The 20,651-nt window shown below is 38.5% G+C and overlaps 1 protein-coding gene across 1 annotated transcript in view; it reads left to right on the forward strand.

The window, feature by feature from the left end:
• LOC140365514 (cadherin-4-like) overlaps window positions 1-20,651 on the forward strand; it is a 292,800-nt gene that overhangs the window by 232,819 nt on the left and 39,330 nt on the right. Inside the window, 2 exon segments of the mRNA XM_072451987.1 lie at window positions 8,117-8,272; window positions 17,093-17,237. Of these exon segments, the coding sequence (XP_072308088.1) occupies window positions 8,117-8,272; window positions 17,093-17,237 (301 nt within the window).

Genomic DNA, 20,651 nt, shown 5'->3' on the forward strand with positions numbered 1-20,651 from the left:
GCAGCAGCTTTGCAGACTCTTTCTGCTTAGTTTTATAAACAGACACACGTCAGGTTCTATTTGCGCTTTACGTTTTCTTTTTATAAAGAATACTTCCAAGTGATTTAATAGCAATGTTTGTGGACTGTGTCAATAAATTGCAGAGAAAAATACGAGAAGGACATGGATGAGAATAATGTAATTAATTTAAGCTTCACAGTGAGTAATAAAGCAATTAATTGTCCTTTTTGCTAAAGTTTGTATCCTTCCTCTGTGTCCATAATTCAATTTGCTTCTTATGCTCTGCAATTCTAAAGCACCAACGAACTACACTTTGGGAAATTCTTTCACGGCCAAGTGGGGCCACACACACTGAGCTGAGCTGAGCCAAGGAGGGAAAGTATAGAAAGGGGGCAATAGTGAGGAAAGATCTCATGCTACTTTGTTTGGTTGTGTGAGTTGGAAGAACCCACAGGAGTTACTGTAGGTCGCCTTCACCCTTGTAATGTTAGGTCCGGACCTCCCTCTGGTCGTTAGTCGAGGTGTGAACGCTATCAAGTCCCATGGTGCAGACCACACAGCTGGTCTTTTGTCCAGGTGGTCTCTGTCCAGACCAAAGGTCATGTTCTGTGTAATGAATGCAAAAGTTTGGACCAACTCCAGCAAGGGACTTGTTCAGATGAGCAAATGTGTGAAAGATGGAGACTTGGAGCCCAATGTGGAACTACATTAAAGTGTGCGTATTGCCCTGCTTTGTCATCGAGCTTCTGCGCAGAGCTCTTGCTTTCTTCAGTGTCAGGCTGATAACACTGCAACTGATCCTGAACCCACAGTCCTAAGTGAAACCAATGCAAAACATTTGATTGTGTTATTTGATCTAATTTTACTAAAACAGTTTTCAATAAAAGGATTAGAAAATAAATACAAATAAATAAATACAGTGTCATAATTTAGTTATTAAAAGTCATCTCAAAACCAGAGCAACCCCCTGGGTGGATGGTTTGGACCTCACCTTTGGAAACTACTGCGCAATTATATATAAATTGACAAAAACACACAGATATTAACAGATATTTCTGAAAACAATGATCTTGATGTATATGCAAATGCTCTTTGATTGTAATGTATAACATCTAATGACTAATGAATTCCTAAGGGGGCTCAGTAAAACATGAAATACCTTCACTATCCTTTGTGCCTTCCAGTGATCTCTGAGAATGACATATCTTTGATCAAAGATAAACGGTCCCTGAGCGGGGACTGAAATTCTGTTTAGCATTCAGTACAAAAGCCTCAATCTCGCAGTCGTCACTCATGGGGCTCTGTGGGCCCATGGAAGAGCATGTCTTCATTTATTCAATTTATTGATATAAAGAATGTTCATTAAGAGACACTGGTGGATGTGACATGTGCTCTCAGGTGGCCTCCAAGAGGAATCTTAAGCAGGCGTTGAAGCAAAGGCCACTGATGTAGAATCCCTTTGTTTCCTCTGGGGAGTAATGCGCTGACAGGCAGCTACACACTTTCTGCTTTGCTCGGCCAAACAGCAGACATGATAACCTTACAGTCAAAGCTATAAAGATGCAGATTGGCTGTGCCTTTTGAGCACATTTACATCTGAGGAAATGTTGTGGCACAAATGTATCAAATGAAATACCTGGAAATGCACAAATCCAATTTATAATGGAATACAGCTTGCGCTTAATAAACAAAATTAGATTTAGATATATTTAACCAGGGGCACACTGGACAAAATAATGACTTATATATTTTTTGGCTGTTTATGTCACCCTCTAGGTGAAGCAACAACATTCTGACAGTGCAGACATGGATAACACAAAGAGTGATAATACTGTAACAGAGCCACATTACCATGGCACGGCAGCATGTGTGGCAGCTGAATATTTTTATGTGTTTCTCACATGATGATCCTGCCACCCACTGAATTATTGAACTGAGCGGGGCTTTTTGATCTGTGCTTTAGTGAGCCAACACTGGACTTTAACCCTTCACACCTGGATACATACAGTCACTGGTACATACAGAAAATATTCATGTGAAATGGAACTCACAATGTGCCACAATTGTGATTTCAGATGATGAAATGTAGCAGATACCGGTAACAATTTTGTCTATTTTGTTGTTTTCAATGAAAAACAAATGTTGTTATTCATTGTACGACCTGTGGAGGAATAAACTATTTTTTAACTTTTTACCAGTTTTTATTGTTTCCATATCCTTGTCTTTACAGTTGTATGTATGATTTCTTTGCCAGGTAATGATACAAAATAAATGACTACCCTCACATTTGTGTTGGTTAAATACAGGTGATATAAACCAAGACTAAACAAACCATATCTACCAGAAGGTAGAAGGTGGATAAACTATAAACCAGGACTAAAACAGGGCTAAAACAGGGACTAAAGCGGGACTAAAGCACGTCTGAAGCAGGTCTAAAACAGGGCTAAAGCAGGTCTAAAGCAGGTCTAAAGCAGGACTAAAGCAGGTCTAAAGCAGGACTAAAGCGGGACTTAAGCAGGACTAAGCTCATCCAGGAGAGTCCAGATAACTACAACTGAATCTTTTTCAACAATTAAAAACATAGTAGCCTACATTAGCTGCCAAAAAAAGCTCACTTTGCTATTTAGTGCATAAGTACAAACTCAGCACAGTATCATGTTTTTGGAGCCACCCCAGGCCATGGCCGCTATTTGTTTCAACCCGCTTCACGTCTGTCAAAAATAGCCCATACTGAGCATTGAAATATATGCAACTTAATGAAATGGACAATGGAAAGGATCTGCACCTGAGAAAAATAAGTAAATAATTATCTTTCCTTTACTGTAAAATGATGTATATTTTATTACTACCCGACGCATCTTCACAGAGAAAATAGCTTATGAGCAAAAGTGCACATGTCCCGGGACCAGTCCACGGTCCACCTTTCATAACTTGCCCTCTTGGGACAACCCACACATCACGCACAGCACTCTGACCACAGCACCACGTACCTTGCACTCACGCAGGCCTTTCAATCCAACAACGAAGCCCGGAAAACACACTGTCCTCCGGTGCCACGGCGTGTAATGTTTCTCGTTAACGAGCAGACTTCCACTCGGAGCACACGGTCCTTATGCATGTTACATTTACACCAAATCATCAGTGAAGCTGTTATTTACTGTTATCACACGTTTGTGCTTTGACAGTATAGTGTGTCTGGCTTTGACAGTATAGTGTCTGTGACCTGCCACAAAGCAGCGCAGAGCACTGCGTTTGCAGAGCGCTGCGTTTGCAGAGCGCTGCGTTTGCAGAGCGCTGCGTTTGCAGAGCGCTGCGTTTGCAGAGCGCTGCGTTTGCAGAGCGCTGCGTTTGCAGAGCGCTGCGTTTGCAGAGCGCTGCGTTTGCAGAGCGCTGCGTTTGCGCTCCGATGCGTCGCAGAAGCGACAGAAAAAAGTGTAATAACATATTTTTGAATATGAGGAATTGGGCCGTGGGCCACTTATTGGAGACCCCAATACAATGGTAAATCTGACCTGATAATGAACAATCCTTGACGCTTTGCCTGGACCTTGGGCAAATTCCGATCTGTGTCAGAAAGTAAAAGTGTGTAGAAGCGTGCAAGATCCAGCTGAAATTAAGAGAGTGTCACATTCAAACACAGAGATGTTTTATGCAGAAGCTGGAGTCACCGCTGAATGCATGAAGTCATTTCATGCATTAGTGCAGCCCTGCAGACCAGGGAAATTGTGGTGAAGGGAAAGTATAAGATAGAAGGAGGGAAATCAAGCCCATTCTCCATGCAACTCTGTCATTATTTTTTCTGATTTGTAACCATAGCGATGATGCTCAGTCCCACACAGCAACAGCGCAGTGACACCACAGAGAAGGGGGATGTGAAGACATTTTCAAACACAGGTGACAGAAGGTTGTATTCACTCTGCTTTACTACACATTATCTCAGCATAGGGCACAGTGGAGTACCTCATAACCAGAAGGTCCCAGGTTTGACACCCAGGCTTTGTGATGTTGCACAAGTTATTTTCTGCCTTCAACCTAAAAACATTCACAACTAGAAAATCTGCAATGGCTGAAGCCATTGCTGGAGTGTCTGCGTCTCTCCCTCTCCTCCCTTCTCCCTCTCCCCCTCTCTCTCACTCCCTTGTGTGTGCCATGTATCGATGTATATAAAACACAAGATAATCTTACCTGTTGTTGACAGCGATCCCAAACTACTAAAGAATAAAGCCTAAAGAATAAAGTCTAAAGAATTCCGCAGACACTCATAATGCCCAAATTCATTTAAATGGGGAAAAAGTACTAATACTTTTGATAATTCTGCAAAAAGTACAAGTTGTTCAAATGTCAAAAGTAATAGCACACGTACTACTGTGAAACCGATCATAATGAGGTATAACATGTTGAAATCGGTTGAAGCGTTAAGGAGTTGAAACTGGCTAAATGGAAGATCATGGAAAATATAATAACTAGATTTTGCAATGGCTGAAGCCATTGCTTGAGTGTCTGCATTCTTGCTGAAAGTGTACATGTGTGTAAGTACAAATTTGTTGAAGTGTGAAGTTGTTTGAAGTTGTTTAATTGTGTAAAATTGCAGAATTTGTGTAAAAGCACTTTTTGTGTAAAAGCATTTTTTGTGTAAAAGCATTTTTTGTGTTAAAGTACTTTTTTGTGTAAAAGTACTTTTTGTGTTAAAAGTATTTTTTGTGTTAAAAGTATTTTTTGTGTTAAAAGTACTTTTTTGTAAAAGTACTTTTTTGTGTAAAAGTACTTTTTTGTGTAAAAGTACTGCATGTGTGTAAAAGTACTAGGTGTGTAAGTATTAATTTGTTGAAGTGTGAAATGGTGTCAAGTAGTTTAATTGTGTCAAATTGCTGAATTTGTGGAAAAAGTACTTTTTTGTGTAAAAGTACTGCATGTGTGTAAAAGTACTCCTTTTCTTTAAATACTAATGTGTTGAATTCTGAATGTGTTGAAAGTGTTTGGAAGTGTGGAAGGGTTAATATTTGTTGAAAACATGAATTGTGTTCAATGCCACATTTATTACAATGGCTTAAAGTACTTTTGTAAATACTGTAAAAAGTACAATAGTACAAATGTCAAAAGTAATAGTGTCCACTAGATGGCAGCATAAGAAAACAAATGCACTGATGGGAGCAGAGGTGCCACGTGCCACAGGGAGGAGTGACTTGGGTGTGTTCGAAACATGTGCTCTGCCTGCAACATTTAAAGTGTCCACTAGATGGCGGCATAAGAAAACAAATGCACTGATGGGAGCAGAGGTGCCACAGGGACAGGGACTTGGGTGCGTTGATTGAAGCTGGGGAGCAGGTGCGAGGGGCGATGTCCTGGGAATCCCCTGTCCTTAGGATTCTCCTTGTCGGCCAGGAAAAACTAAAAAAACCTCCATGGGAAAAAGTAGACAGGCCGGACAGTTGGTTGAGCTGGGTAAGTAGGTGGTAAAAGTACTTTTTGTGTAAAAGTATTTTTTGTGTGTAAAAGTACTTTTTGTGTAAAAGTATTTTTTTGTGTAAAAGTACATTTTGTGTTAAAGTACTTTGTGTGTAAAAGTATATTTTTTGTGTAAAAGTACTTTTTTGTGTAAAAGTACTTTTTTGTGTAAAAGTACTTTTTGTGTTAAAAGTATTTTTTGTGTTAAAAGTATTTTTTGTGTTAAAAGTAGTTTTTGGTGTAAAAGTACTTTTTGTGTTAAAGTACTTTTTTGTGAAAGTATTTTTTGTGTTAGAAGTATTTTTTGTGTCAAAGTACTTTTTTGTGTAAAAATACTGCATGTTTGTAAAAGTACTACATGTGTGTAAGAGTACTAGGTGTGTAAGTATTAATTTGTTGAAGTGTGAAATGGTGTCAAGTAGTTTAATTGTCAAATTGCTGAATTTGTGGAAAAAGTACTTTTTTGTGTAAAAGTACTGCATGTGTGTAAAAGTACTACATGTGTGTACTAGTACTACATGTGTTTTAAATACTAATGTGTTGAATTCTGAATGTGTTGAAAGTGTTTGGAAGTGTGGAAGGGTTAATATTTGTTGAAAACATGACTTGTGTTCAATGCCACATTTATTACAATGAGTACTTTTGTAAATACTGCAAAAAGTACAAGTATTACAAATGTCAAAAGTAATAGCAGTAATGAGACAGTGAAAGCGATCGTAATGAGGTATCACTTGTTGAAATCGGTGAAAGCGTTAAGGAGTTGAAACGCGCCAAAGGTTTGGACTGGAAAGGGTTAAAATATTATACTTTTACAAATACTGCAAAAAGTGCAAGTAGTACAAATGTCAAAAGTAATAGCAATAATGACACAGTGAACACGATCATAATGAGGTATCACTTGTTGAAATCGGTGAAAGCGTTAAGGAGTTGAAACGCACCGAAGGTCAGGAAAAAACTGGAAAATATAATAAAAACACTAGAACATATAGTGTCTGCGAGACATCTCGCAGACACTCAATAAAAAATACGTGAAATACAAGAACATATAGTGCCTGCGTGACATCATGCAGACACTCAATAAAGTAAACATACACCTTTCCATAAAGGATCTGAGCAGGGTCCCCACTTTTTGTTGTATCATGTTACACTGAACAACCCACTGTGACAATAAAGCATATCCCTATTACGCCCCTAACATAATGCAAAGTATATACGTCCTACTAAACCTTCCTATATAATTTATAGTGCCCAATATGATCTATTTTGAAGAAAAAAGAAAAAGTGATTGAAATGAGGTGAAATTTAACTTAAGTTAATGAAGAGACTGTCTCAGTAACTTGACCGGCCGATGAAATCCCCAAATATTTATTTCTCTCTTAACTCTATAACTCTTGAGAATCCATCTGGTCACACCGGACGTGTAACTTGGCGTGACCTGCTTGTTTTCATGGAGATAGATAACTCTTAATACTGTGTAGACCATTCTGGGCAATGATCTCTCCATGGTGACAAGCAGGTGGTTTACCCTTCTCTACAAAAGATACATGGAGCAATTTGAACAAATATGAAGCTGTTTGCCTCCATGCAAGGCCATATCTATCTTCTAATCAATAGCAGATAGTCCCTTTGTCTTATTTTTAGTAGTTTTTAATATCTTATTTTTAGTAATGTTACTGATGAAGTATTGATATAAATGAGGTGCTGGCAAGACAAAAGCTGTTCAGCTCTCTTTTAAAATACTCATTTGGAATAGTCTGGGACACAAAAGATGTAGAGAAAAAGGTGAAATGGGTAAAATGTGAAATTAGATTGCGAATAACAGTTCACTGGGGCTAAGATTGTTACTGCGCGCCTTGGTGAGACAGACAGTGTAACCTTGAGGCCCCGTCGGCGCACTTTCTAAGGTTCGCTGAGAAATGATGAGGGACAAAGACAGAGCAAATCTTTCACCGCACATTCATCCATTTTCTAGTCTCACCTTGCCACATTCAGCTTCAAGTGAAAACCTCTGAGCTCCTGAACGTTTTGTACAACATTTGTAATATGCTTTTACTGAGCTCATTATCAAGTAAAAGTCTTGGCTCAAGCCGATGCGAGAGGTTATTCCGACAGCCCTTGAACACATCAATTGCCTGAACAGCAGTGGAGAATTAGTGGTGTGAAGTTAGACTTGTGGACAAACTGTGTCTGAAAAGTGAACACAAATACATCACAAGGTTATGTAATGAGTTGTTGTTGATTTGCTTTAATCATTCTATCATTGTTCTCATAAAATAAAATAAAATGCTTTAGTGATTTTTCATGAAATAATTTGGAAATGTAAACTGCTCATTTCCCTGGTCTTTGTCTTCTTTGTTGCACATTAGGAAAAATCACGATTTAACAAGTATTAATGATTAATGACCCCATGACCGAACAACGGTGACATTTTTGAGTTCCTCTCATTCAAATGTTTGATAGATCAGCTTTCATAAACTAAAATGAATGTGACAGAAACAGGCAGATATAACAGTCACTTTAGAGTTGAATTGAAAAGATTAACTTTGCTCCTGAAATGGATAGTTTGTGTGTAACAATCAACCAAATAATCTTGACATCCCTATCGCAGATTGTTATTGAATGTTTGTATTCAACTTGGCTCTAATCTTGTTTTTCCCTATATATTTTTCAGATTCGATCTGACCAGGACAAAGACGTGGGCATCCGCTACAGCATCACAGGAGCAGGCGCCGACCAGCCCCCGAGTGGAATCTACAACATCGATCCTATCAGCGGGAACATGTTTGTCACGCAGCCCTTAGACCGAGAGGAACGGGCATCATTCCATGTAAGAAAACTCTTTTTGGTGTTACATTTTCAAAATCAAACATATTTTTTGTCACATTTTCAGGCCACGTTAAAATAGAAAATATTGGTATTCGTCATGTTCCCTCTGCCCTCTGTTCTGTCGACACCTATATCATTACCATCTCATTATTCCACAATTATCTCTGCAGAAACCAGACATGCCTTTTCGTCCCACCATGTCTCTACCTTTTATAAGAATGCCGAATGTGCCAAAAGAGGAAAAAAAACAGTGAGAAGCGTGCCTTGAAGGACTTTGCCATTCTGTTCGCATCAGCCAGTCCCTGTCTGCTGAGAAATGAAGAATGCCGCTTGACAAAACCCACAGACACTTTGGGCTGTCATTGGAATTTGAGTTTTACCTGCAAAGACGAGTGTGAGATGGAGGGATGAGGGAGAGAAAGACAGAGGGAGAGATGGAGAAGTTTTGGAGCTAATGAGCTGGTGCAGTACTTGGCGTGAGAGAGTCTGTCTGCTCATGTCATTAAGGACAAGGATGAATATTTATGTAATGAAGTTAGATCCTGACATGCAAAGTGAGGCCATTTTTGGATGGACTTTGTAATATAGTTTTTAGCAGAACTTTGACTATGTTGCGATGTTGGGAATCAGTTTTAGCAGTGGTTGAAGAAATATTCCTTTGTGTTACTTGAGTAATCGTATAGATACATATGCAAAAAATTACTCTCAAGTAAAAGTTTGTGTAATCTCTCATTCCCCCAGGAGTGCTGTTTACTTTTCACGTAAAAGGAGCAAATAAAAAGAATGCTGTGGCTGCAGAGCCGCAGCGTGGTCAAATAACCCAGCAGTTTCAGGAGCCGCGGCACGGCCATATAGCCTCATGGCTAACCCTAACCTTAACCCTAACCCTAACCCTAACCTTAACCCTAACCCTAACCCTAACCCTAACCCTGACCCTGACCCTGACCCTGACCCTAACCTTAACCCGGCGCTGTCAAATAGCTCAGCAGTTTCAGGAGCCGCGACACAAAAACCCATGCGGTTTCGGCCTCGCGCCGCGGCTCTGTAAACACGCCCTAAAAAAGTTTAAAAATTTACTCCCACAAAAAATAAAAATATCTCCCACAGATTTTGAGAACTGTTAAGGCAATACATTTGGAATTTTGTGTATATATTTTTGTTTGCTCAAAGGATGTCATGAACATGCTACATTTAAGTCCAGTTAAAAACAAATGTGGAGTAAAAAGTATAGATACTAACTTAACTCAATGAATAGTTTCTATTCCTAACCCTTATTTTACCCTGATTTTTAAATAATATCTTTTCTAAAATAAACATTTTGCCAAAAAATGAGGCATTCCATGTCCCAAAGCCCGAATTAACCCCAATTTTAACCAAATAAACTATTTCCAAACATAAACCTAATCCTAACCTTAATCTTCTCCTGAATATAATACAAATATTGTCAAAAGTAAATATTTCTGCCCTGATTGCGGAGATTGTGAGAGCAAAGTAAATTTAACACCATCTCTCATTATACCGCTGCAAGATAATACTACTGCTATGCAAACAGCATAGCAAATATAGCATCATTATGTAGTTAATATTAACAAAACATTTGACTCTATAATATGTGATAAAAGTTAGTCACGAGGATTACAAAATATCCACTGTTTCACTAACATTTTAGATTGACAACTGAGCTGTGTAAGTGCTGTATACACACTGCATCTGAATCATTATGTTCAGTGGAACAAAAGTGAAGGTGTTTCGTAGGAGTCAGATGTTTCATAGGAGTCAGCCAGCCCAGGGCCTCTTCATTATATGAGGTAAATCCAGCAGAGCTCAGTTCAGCGTTATCAGGAAAACACTTTTTGGACAAATAAATGGATTCACTTATTTTACACTGTCATTAACATTGTTATTGTGTATTTCCATTGGAATACAAACTAAATCTTGGTTAATGGTAATTTTTGTATTGTTAATACCTCAGAATTAATCAATTTAAGATGATACTATGAAAGAAAATATTCAAATCTAGTAGTAATTAGTGGGCATTAAGTGTTATTAAGACAAATGTAGATCAATTTCTATGTGAGTGTGAGTGTGTTCACGCTTGCACAAAGACCACTTTAAAATGGGGATTAAACTGGGACTAAATATGAAACTAATCCTGGATTAGACCAGGACTAAACCTGAATAAGAATAGGACCAAACCAAGCCAATATCTGGACTCAACTGGACTCAAACCAAATCAGGACACGTTTACCACACCCTAACCTGATACTGCACTGTCTGTACAGCCTCTTAGGTCAACATTTTGCAACTCTTAGCAGAATATGTTCAACCTTTGTCCTTGTCTGTCCTATCAGCACCCAGCTTCAGACAACTTTGATACGTTACTGCAGCTTGTTGTTGTATTAGTTTGTACAAATACAAATGTGTATTTTATGTGCTGAGAAAAGGGCTGTCCCTCTAACTTAATGCTCTCAAAGCAGAACAAAGTACTTTATTCACCTCATTGAACGTCTTTGTAAGCCCCTGTGATGGTTAAATATGTATTTTCGGGACGTTTGAAGTGCCCATCGTCCCCCTGCTGTCTCTGGACGGAAAACCAGCCTTGCAACATTAACCCATAAACCTGGCTTTTATATATTTGGCAATGTGAAATGTTTTTGTATGAGATTATATTCTCATTAAGATAAAGAAAGAAGAAAAAAAAAGTAAAAATTATGGTTGTAATAATAATAAAAAGCTTTTGCATCTATTTTCTGGCAAAGTATTTTCATAATGGAGCTGCAGTGGGAGCTCTTATCGCCAGAATTACTTAGTTCTGCTTTAAGATTTCATACAAAAATAAAAAACATCAACATATACAAGGAATCCTAGCCTGAATATGGATGATGCTGTTGAATCCTTTGATAAAACGCAGGTTCACCTTCGGTTTCTTACCTTAAACATGCAAACACTATAGAATTGATTCTGAGGCACACCAGACAGGACTAACATCTGGGCTTGGAGCAGACTGGTTGACAGCCTCACTATGCAGCCGCCCGTCAACATGATAGATGGCAGTGTGGCGCATTGGCCTCATTCAAAAGCATAGTCCTGTCTCAGAGGAGGATCCAGTAAAGCTGCGATGTCTTCATTGTCATACATTATCAACACAGCAGCGGTCCCACATGATAGTCGGAGTGATTGGCTTGTCTGCTGTGGTACTCAATTCATGTTTCAATAAGCCTCCTGTTCCTTTATTAGCTTTTGAAGACATTTACAATATAGTCACTGCTGCCTTGAGGTTTTATTGTGGAATATAAGAAAAATGCACTGTGTATGGCTTCTGTACATACAGTATTATTTTAGATGGGTCCTTTGAGCATTGGCCGCACCTCGCTTAAGGTTCATGTTGCTGTGACCTGTCGTTTGTGTTTTAACTTTTTGTTTTCCTCGTAAAATAAATTCATTTCTAGAATGATCCATTGGTGGAAGAAATGTACTTTACTTTTTACACGGGATACTTTTAACCTTATATATTTGAGAGCATGTATTTGTACTTTCAACAGTACTTTTCATATAGTGAGGATTTATTTGAGCACATTTAAGGTGACCGCCTGGGTAAAGGTTTTAGTCTCAGATTTGAGCAATGAGACAAACATGATATTCACACATTAGACAAATGTATTTAAATTGCTATTACAAAAAAGCGGGAAAAAAATCTTTATTATAATTATCACATTTGAGGCTGTAACAGATCTCACATTCTATGTGAAATACTCTTTTTACATTTTTAGACAGGTACTTCTTACTTGTTTCTTACTGCTTAATTTGATTTTTGAATGTGCTACTTTTACTTTTATTTGAGAGATGTGAGTGAAGTACTTGTACTTCACATGAAGTACTTTTACTTCATCAACAAAAATGTGTATTTCTTCCACCACTGGTTATTTTAGGTCGTGACTCAAAAACTATATTTGTTTTTGCTGTATTCCAAAAGATTTGCAAGGTATAAATTATTTTCAGGGCTTATGCAAAATATAGCCAATGTTTCCAGTTTTAGTGTTCTCAATGTTTGATATGCTACTTTAATGAGAGTTAGTTTAGGTGGATCAGCCTTCCCCTGATCCGACTGAGCATTATTGGTCCCAAGGATAGAGGACAAGACACACTCTTGTTTGTGTTGACGGCTTCTGCTCTCATGCTGCAGATTGGGATGAATGAGTTTGTGCTTTTCCAGTGGACTCTACCCTGTGATGTACAGACGGCATTAAGCTTAAGGTGTTGAACAAATAAACTCCTATACGCTGTTTACCTGCTGCTCGTTATAATGTTAGAGCAGGGTAAAAGACTGAAGCCGCTCTTCGACCTGTAATGATATTGCCTGGGTTCTTTCAGCTTGGGCAGGACAGTCCCATGGCTGCTACTGCTGCTGCATCTCACGGGCCAAACTTGTATTTCTTTGTTTTGAATTCCCATTAAAAAGAGAGCTGAAGCTGGTGTTTTTGATAAGGCAGGACACGGGAGGTGTTTCTTTCTGTGAGGTGAGAAATAAAGACAAGGGTAAAGGCAAAAATATTTTCACCAAATACAAACATGATTGCTATGAAATTGTTATAATTGTACACCGTAAATTCATATGATTTTTCTGTGCACATTTAATGCAGTGGAAGGAGAGGAACTGCCACTTAGCTTGCGGTTAATGTAATTTGCTTTTTGTTAATTGTTCTTCATGGAGAAATTGCCTTAAATTGCCTCATTTCATTGCACAATATTCAGCAGGCCAGAACAATGGATGCCAAACTCCTGCAGACTTATTTCTTGTATTTTAAGAATACCTTTTCATGGCAGACTTCTCTGTGCTGTTATACGTGACAAAAGAGTCACTCATTCTAATTAATGTAAAGTACTTTTGGAGCTTTCCGCCGGTGGGTTTCTATTTTAACATTGCCTGTTATAAGGAGCACACCAAATGCACTCTGCATACCTCTTTATTTGTTTTGTACCAAATTTCTACTTACATGTTGTTCATTTATCAACCACAATATTGATCAATAGGGTAGGTGAAAACTGAACATTTCTGAGCACATAAACTTCAACACAGGATTACTCAAACATGCATGAATAACTCAAACACAAAACAACTCTGAATAAGCTAATGATGAGGAAACACTGTTATAACATGGTGAAAAGCTCATAAAAGGTTATTTGACATAATATGTCCCCTTTAATGGCATTAGTAAAGTATTTGAAGTGAAAATTGTTGTAAGGTGTTTAATGTGCCTTTACTGAAAACACAGTTACTAGTTACTCAATTCAGCAATTCAAACACTATATTTAGTTTTTTAGCAAAAAGTACATACTGTCAAAGGTCTGTCATAAGTGGTCTGCGAGTATATTATTATTTATGGTTATGTGACTGCTAAAGGGAGCAATGGTCCAGATAAAAGTGCACTTCTGTGGTCGTTCAGTTACACTGCAGAATACTGATGTGGCCTCACACATACAGCTCACAGTCTGTCGGCAGCACAGCCAGCGCTGCAGGCCTTTAGATCACATTTCCAATTCCTCCATCAAAGTGCACAAACACACAAACATTAGAGTGTGCAGGGGGGGAGTTCTCTCTGGGCACAGACATCACAGGCACAAACTGGGGAATACCAAACTGTACCAACTCAGACAACCTAACTCTCAAAGAGAAAGACATTTCCACAATGTCTCCCTGACATAGATGAATGAAGACGAATGTGCAGACTAGATGTAATTTGTGCTGTTCGGGAATAAAAATGTGGGTTAGATGTCACCGTGCACCCCTCTGCTATGATTATACAGCCACAGTGTTTTGTTGGAAAAGTGTGCACTTGTAAGCGATAAACAACTGTCAATAATCACCTACTCTATGAGTGTAAATAGTTAATACACTGTCAAAATGCACTATAACGGAATGGAAACATATGTTTATTAAGCCCTTCATTTTCTACCATTGTGCCAGAGAACACTGTGTGCCTTGAGGGATTGATAGGCTTGCCTTCATTTCAGTTAATTAATTAACATAATTAATTATCATTTTGGAATGCTCTTAACAAACTTAAGAAACAAAATCCTCTACTAACTCCCAAAAGTCAGACATAGTGACAGACTTTAGTGGATGGTGGACATCGGCATATCTTGACAACATAAAAGTGCGTCACCACTCGTGCCATCGTGTCAGGACAATATTATCACAGACTGATAATGACTCATAATTATTTCTGCATCCGTTAATAAATAACATATGATTGTAGAGCGTAAACAAAGATGGAAAAATGTGGTCTACCAAACACAAAGAACCACAGCACAAGGATCTCCACACAGTCTCACAGCCCAAACCACTCACAGCTGAGGAAACAGATTGGGCCTGTTTGTTTGATGGGACTCTGCTCCTCGTGTGTGTTTGCCATGCTTCAGCTAATGGAAAACGAGCATCGTGAGGATCATTAAGTAGCTAAAGGGGCCCATTTTGATTGGTTATAAATGCTGTTATTATGCCGCGACATGCGTCTACGGGGTGTCGGGAGAGAGCGTGTGAATGCCGATGCGTGTTTGGGTTGTGTTTTGATGCCTCCTCGACAGATGTACACTGAGAGCCCACATGATGAGTGAGGATTGGGAGAGAACAGGTGCTACCGATCTGTCTTTCATGTTGGCACTTGATATATCAGAGCATGCTGCCGCAGCGCTGCCATACACACAGGTTTCCAGACTAGCATATTGTTGTCAGGTATGGTGCACGAGCAATATTGCCCACTACTCTGTGCTCACTTGTGAATTTAAAGAAAATATCCGATTCCAGATTCTAAAATGTATTAGTGAATGGCAAAAGAGGCGGGGCTTTCTCTTCAGCACTTTTGAACAGAAGTTAATGGACAACTTTCTACTAAGTAAACACTGCAGTTTACAATGATCAAAATGTAAAATTATTATCTGTATGTTTAAGTTCAATCAAAAAGAAGGCATAATATGTGTTGTTTAATTTAGAATCTGTTCTATCCACATTTCTGTCCTCCTGTGTATTAGTCATATCTGTATAATTATGATATAGACCTGGTTTAGCTCTGGTAGTACTCTGCAAGTCAATTAGTTTCTTAGATGGTACATGGTGTGAAAACCTTTGAGATCCATTGAAATATGATTTTTACTATCTTATAAGACATGTATTAAATCAGCCCCAGTATCTCTGGTGTACATTTTCCCTGCTGAAGAAATAGTTTTATGGACCAAGACTATCATTCACTGCTTCTTTCATAGCCCTATGGATGTGATAGCAGATTGCCACTTTCCGGAATGGACTTAGAAATGTGAAATTATTGTTAATATACTATTGCTGGGTGTGATAGTACAAACATTAAAATGAAGACAGACCCATTTTTTATTTACTTATTTATTCTTATATTTTGCTGTTTGAAAAAGGTTCCAATTTGGTGCTATGGTGCTAAATGGTCAAGTGTTTTCATCTTGCACTCTCGCAGGAATGTCTTTTTATTTGCAAATCACACAATCACCTCCCTACATTCACAAAGAAAATGTGGGTGAAGGGTCTTGCTCACCAGTCCATGAATCAAGAGTCTTTCACTTCGCTGCCCCTAACTAACTCCAGAGTAGTTCCTCTTGCCTTCTCTTACCATAAGCTGAGCGTTACCATCGCTGACTGTTCTTACTGAGGCTTTCCAACAGCAGCGTGCACTCAAATTAAGACGTCCCACTGTAGATGATGATTACTGCAGTCAGCTCTCCCCCCGAGCCCCATGTTCCTCTTTGTGTTTCCATCCCTCATTTGCTTGCACAAAGCTCACGCCCATGTTTTTTCTTCCTCTCTGTATTCTCACACAGAAAAGTGTCAAGGAACCTCTCATCAGTCAGAGACATCCATCCAAATAGCAGCTTTGTCAAAACAAACCCAAACAAACATTATTTTTCAGCCAGAATGGAAAGGGTTGGGGGCGGGGCAGCTAGAAACGCAGCACTTCCGATATTTTTCGGTGGCCCCTGGCAGTGCTTACAATAAAATAGCTGTTGTTTTTATGACGCTGGATCAATTCATTACTCTGTGCCCCATTCGGCGTGGTGGTGGTCTGTGCCAACAGGAATCAGACTTGTGTGTCCCATTGGCAGACATGGAGCAAGGTGTGTGTAAAACAAATAAAGCAGCCAATTACCAGAAAACAAAGTTGTATCAATGAAAGCCTCATATCAATCAAAGCAGTGGGCTGTGATGGTGGTGGACATTACCATCTTAATTTGAAACTTAAACCTGAGCTGCATGGTAATGTTAAAGTAGAGTGCACCACTGAAGCAAGCACAGAAGTGATAAGATTTGTGTGAATACTATACATGGCCAACGTGAATGTGTCTTTACTGAATAAGAAAACATGTTGAGCTAATAAAAACACAGGCCATAAAACCTGTAAAACCTCAAGTTGCCATGAAGTTGGAAAAATTCAACCAGAACGACAATCATGTGCCTCTTTCAACAAATCGCAGCCTGTGATCATTGCCTCTACGATCATGATCCATTCAAATGCTCTCTCCTCACCATTATTGTACCATTATGGAGCTACAACCCTTTCCATCATCTCACCCAGCCAGCAGCAGAGCATTCCGCAACCTCAGCCTCTCACTTCCTTTTCTTCACTACAATGTTTAATTAAGTCATTCATCTCTATGTTGATATCTAAACACCAATACTATTTATCATGGATGTATTTACTTTGTCTGTTTGTCTCTGCTGATGCAAAAGTGTTTTGCTACTTCCATGCTCTAGTGTTGTGGCACTCGTCTGTTTCCTAATGTGGTTGTTTTGTGTTAACAGCTGCGAGCACATGCAGTGGACATGAATGGAAACCAGGTGGAGAACCCCATAGACTTGTACATCTACGTCATTGACATGAATGACAACCGGCCCGAGTTTCAGAACCAGGTCTACAACGGATCTGTGGCTGAGGGCTCCAAACCAGGTACTTAAACACAGCAGTTCTGATGTCGTTGTAACTCTGTCACAGCTACAGCACTTCTGAGAAAACGCTTAAATTGTACGGGTCGTATAATATCCACAGAACAATTAAGAGAATAAACTATTTTAAAAAATCATACAAATGTTCTGGCAAGATATAATATAGGGTCTAATTCTTATTCATGTTTGATTAGTGAAATGGGCAAAGGATCAAGACCTTGCTGCTAGATGTTATGGTGGGTGGTCCAAAACTTGCTAAAACCTTGTGGTTACCATGGAAACATTATAATGAGACAAATTTGTGATTTCGTACCATACAAAAAGAAAGTTGTCTGTTCGCTATCTGCAACAACACAGTGTCAAATGAAGCTGAAGCTGTGGCTGGAAACAATGCGGCTTTGTTATGGTCTGAGTCACTTAGTGAGCTTTGCAAAACATATAGAAACATACATTAGTGTTGTCAAACGCCTTCTGCAGTGCATAAAACCATTCTGCAAATGCAAAGGGGTTTTACAGAATTGTGTTTCAATTATGTTTGGTTTAGTTTATGTAGCCTACCCAATATTTTGCGTGTAATACAGAAAATCTGTTTCTGGTGAAAATGAGAACCCAGCTAATTATCTTACTCTAAATATAAAGCATTTTCTTCTCTGAGAAGCAGGAAGTGGATCGTTAGCACGCAAATATTTGTTAGCTTTACCCGGCACGCAGTGCTTTAAGTGGAGAAGTGCCGGTACATAAAACATATAACATATAAAACAGTAAAAATTATGCGTTTTGCATATTCAAACTGAATAATCTGCCGTCTACTGTATTTAAACATGTGACTTCATTCTGGGGCCTAAACTGCAGTTACGGGAGCCCTGCTCTTCACCATGGAAACACTCATTGATCACACACTACATCAGTCTCTGCTCAGATCTACAACACCTCAGGACAAACCCATTCACATTTACTGAAAAAATGGGCACAAAAGTTTAACTTTAGTAAAACTCAAGACAGATCAAAAATATCACATATTTAGATTTCTCAAACATGGTACCAATTATACCTAAACATTTTATTATATTACCATAGTTACATAAAGATTAAGTAAAGATAATTTTGCGGTGTTTCTTAGGGCCCCATTATAATCATGGGAAGGCCTTGAGCCAATTGTAAAAACTTAAAATGCCACAAACTCCAAAATGTAAACTAAGTTGAACCTTCCTAGGACATATCTAGAAGTGTATCCTATTTTACAGTTCAAAATTGAAATCATATTTTTGATTGGGGTAGGGATGGATCTTTAAATCGATCTGAAAAGATATAAATCTCTGACGTTTTTGTAGAGGTTTTTTAAGTGTGATAATTGTTTTCTCTGTGTTCCAATGCAGAAGCAGAAAATAATAATTATGTGGTGTCATTATCAGCAGCGGCTGGTCCATTACGGGCGCTGGGGCGCCGCCCCCCGTCAATCTTCCAACTACGTAAATTTTTTGACTTTTGTCTAAAAACAATATAATTTATTCAGAAATATCTTATATTCTTATTAGTGTAAATGTGTAAAATAATAATATATATCCATATATGTATCTATAAATAGATATAGATACTATAGACAGTATACTTTGTTTGCACACCGTGCGGTCTGCTGCGTGACACAGCCTGCATCACTTTTCTACGTACCCGCCCCAGAGCCCCATAGAAAAGCAATGGGGATTTTTAGCCAATCAAATCACAGTCAAAAGTGACTACGTCACTATGGCTTTTGCCATAGGAAAATAGCGACTGATGGACGCTCCAGAAAGCGCCCATTTGAACGTAGTAGTTACGCCATGGAGCTACGCTTTTTACGCTAGAGACAGAGACATGTGCGCGCGCCTACGCGGAAGTGCGTGTTTTACGTGTTTACGTCTTAAAACTGCATCTACTGTGTACAAAAAGGTACGTCCAAAACAACGTTTGCTGGCTTTATTTGTGTTGAAGTAAAAGCAGCTGATTTCGTATCAATCCGAGCCGAGACATGTGATCTGTCAAAATCCGTGATCCGTTACCATGACAACAAACACACTAAAGAGGAGTGTTTTTTTTAACGCTAAGCATTAAGTATCGCTTAACTTCTATTGATAAAAATATGCTTTTCTTATTATAAAACCTATGAAAGAAAGCCATAAATGACAACTTTCCACACAGCAATAATGGCTGTGATGATTAAATATAAAATGTAAAATGTTACACATGTAGTTCAGGGTAACTAATGCCACTTAGAGGCTGTTTTATGAAACACCAACAATTGTTTGTGTTTTTATTTCCTCTTCATGTAGTAATTGTTACTCTGCACTATAAGTTACAGTATCACTGAGATTTTTGATTTGCTCTTTTCAATCTGAAATTTTATAAAGTGTAAAATGTAATTTATGTCAAATGTATTTTCTCACAAATGGAATCTGCCTCTAAGTTATTGTATTATCATTAACAAAAGTGGAAATAAAGTGTGTTTACTTAATTAATTCAGTTGTAAATGTGTATTTAAAATATGTATCCATACAGTCAATGTTAAATATTAAATTTTGGACATTAATGAATAAAAAAAAAACACGGTCATGTCAAATAGCCCCCCCTATATTTTGTACCACCAGCGGCCTCTGGTCATTATCATTAACTGAACTTTGTGGGCCAAAACAAAAAATGGAAAAATTTACACAAATATCCATAGGGAAGCCAGAGGATCAAGTCTGAACAATATAAAGGTCGGACTGAATTTTACCATTGTTTGCTCATTGTTAAGATTTATGTTTAGAGGAAACAAGCTTTTATTTAAAATTAATTCATTTTCAAATATATGTTTTTTTTATTTTTTATTATCTTCTCTCATATATATACACATTCACACACACACACGCGCGCGCGCGCGCGCACACACACACACACACACACACACACACACAGTAAAAACTCGCTTTGGGTCAGAGATTTTTGAAAAGTGCTAATAATCTTATCACAGTGAATATTTAGGATGTCGTGAATGCATGAGGTAAGTGAGCGATACATGTGGGATGCTGTAAAGAGTTTAAAATGAATCAGGTGCAGCCCCTTTCAATCAGCAGATCATCACAGTCTTAATGAAAGCCTGTTGTTTTCCTTTAAAAGTAATTTGAAAGAGTCCCACTAAACCTTATTCAATTAAACTCCCTCTGCAGTTCATTTCAAGGCTGCGCTGCGGCAGATCTAAAAGCCTGGGCACAGAGAGCTGTATGTATGCTCTGCTAACACTGTCAATCACACCCATCTGAGAGTCCAGACCGATATTGATCTGTGTAAAAATACAGAGAGATCTCATTCTGGACATTCCAGGTAAACTCTACCCAACTCTCAACCTGCACAAATACTATACCACGAAAATGAATTGAGTTACGCACCAGTCATACATTTTGTA

Source organism: Eucyclogobius newberryi, unplaced genomic scaffold (assembly GCF_026437365.1).
Source record: "Eucyclogobius newberryi isolate DKJ021-1_F unplaced genomic scaffold, fEucNew1.0.hap1 SCAF_19, whole genome shotgun sequence".
Classification (NCBI taxonomy): Eukaryota; Metazoa; Chordata; class Actinopteri; order Gobiiformes; family Gobiidae; genus Eucyclogobius; species Eucyclogobius newberryi.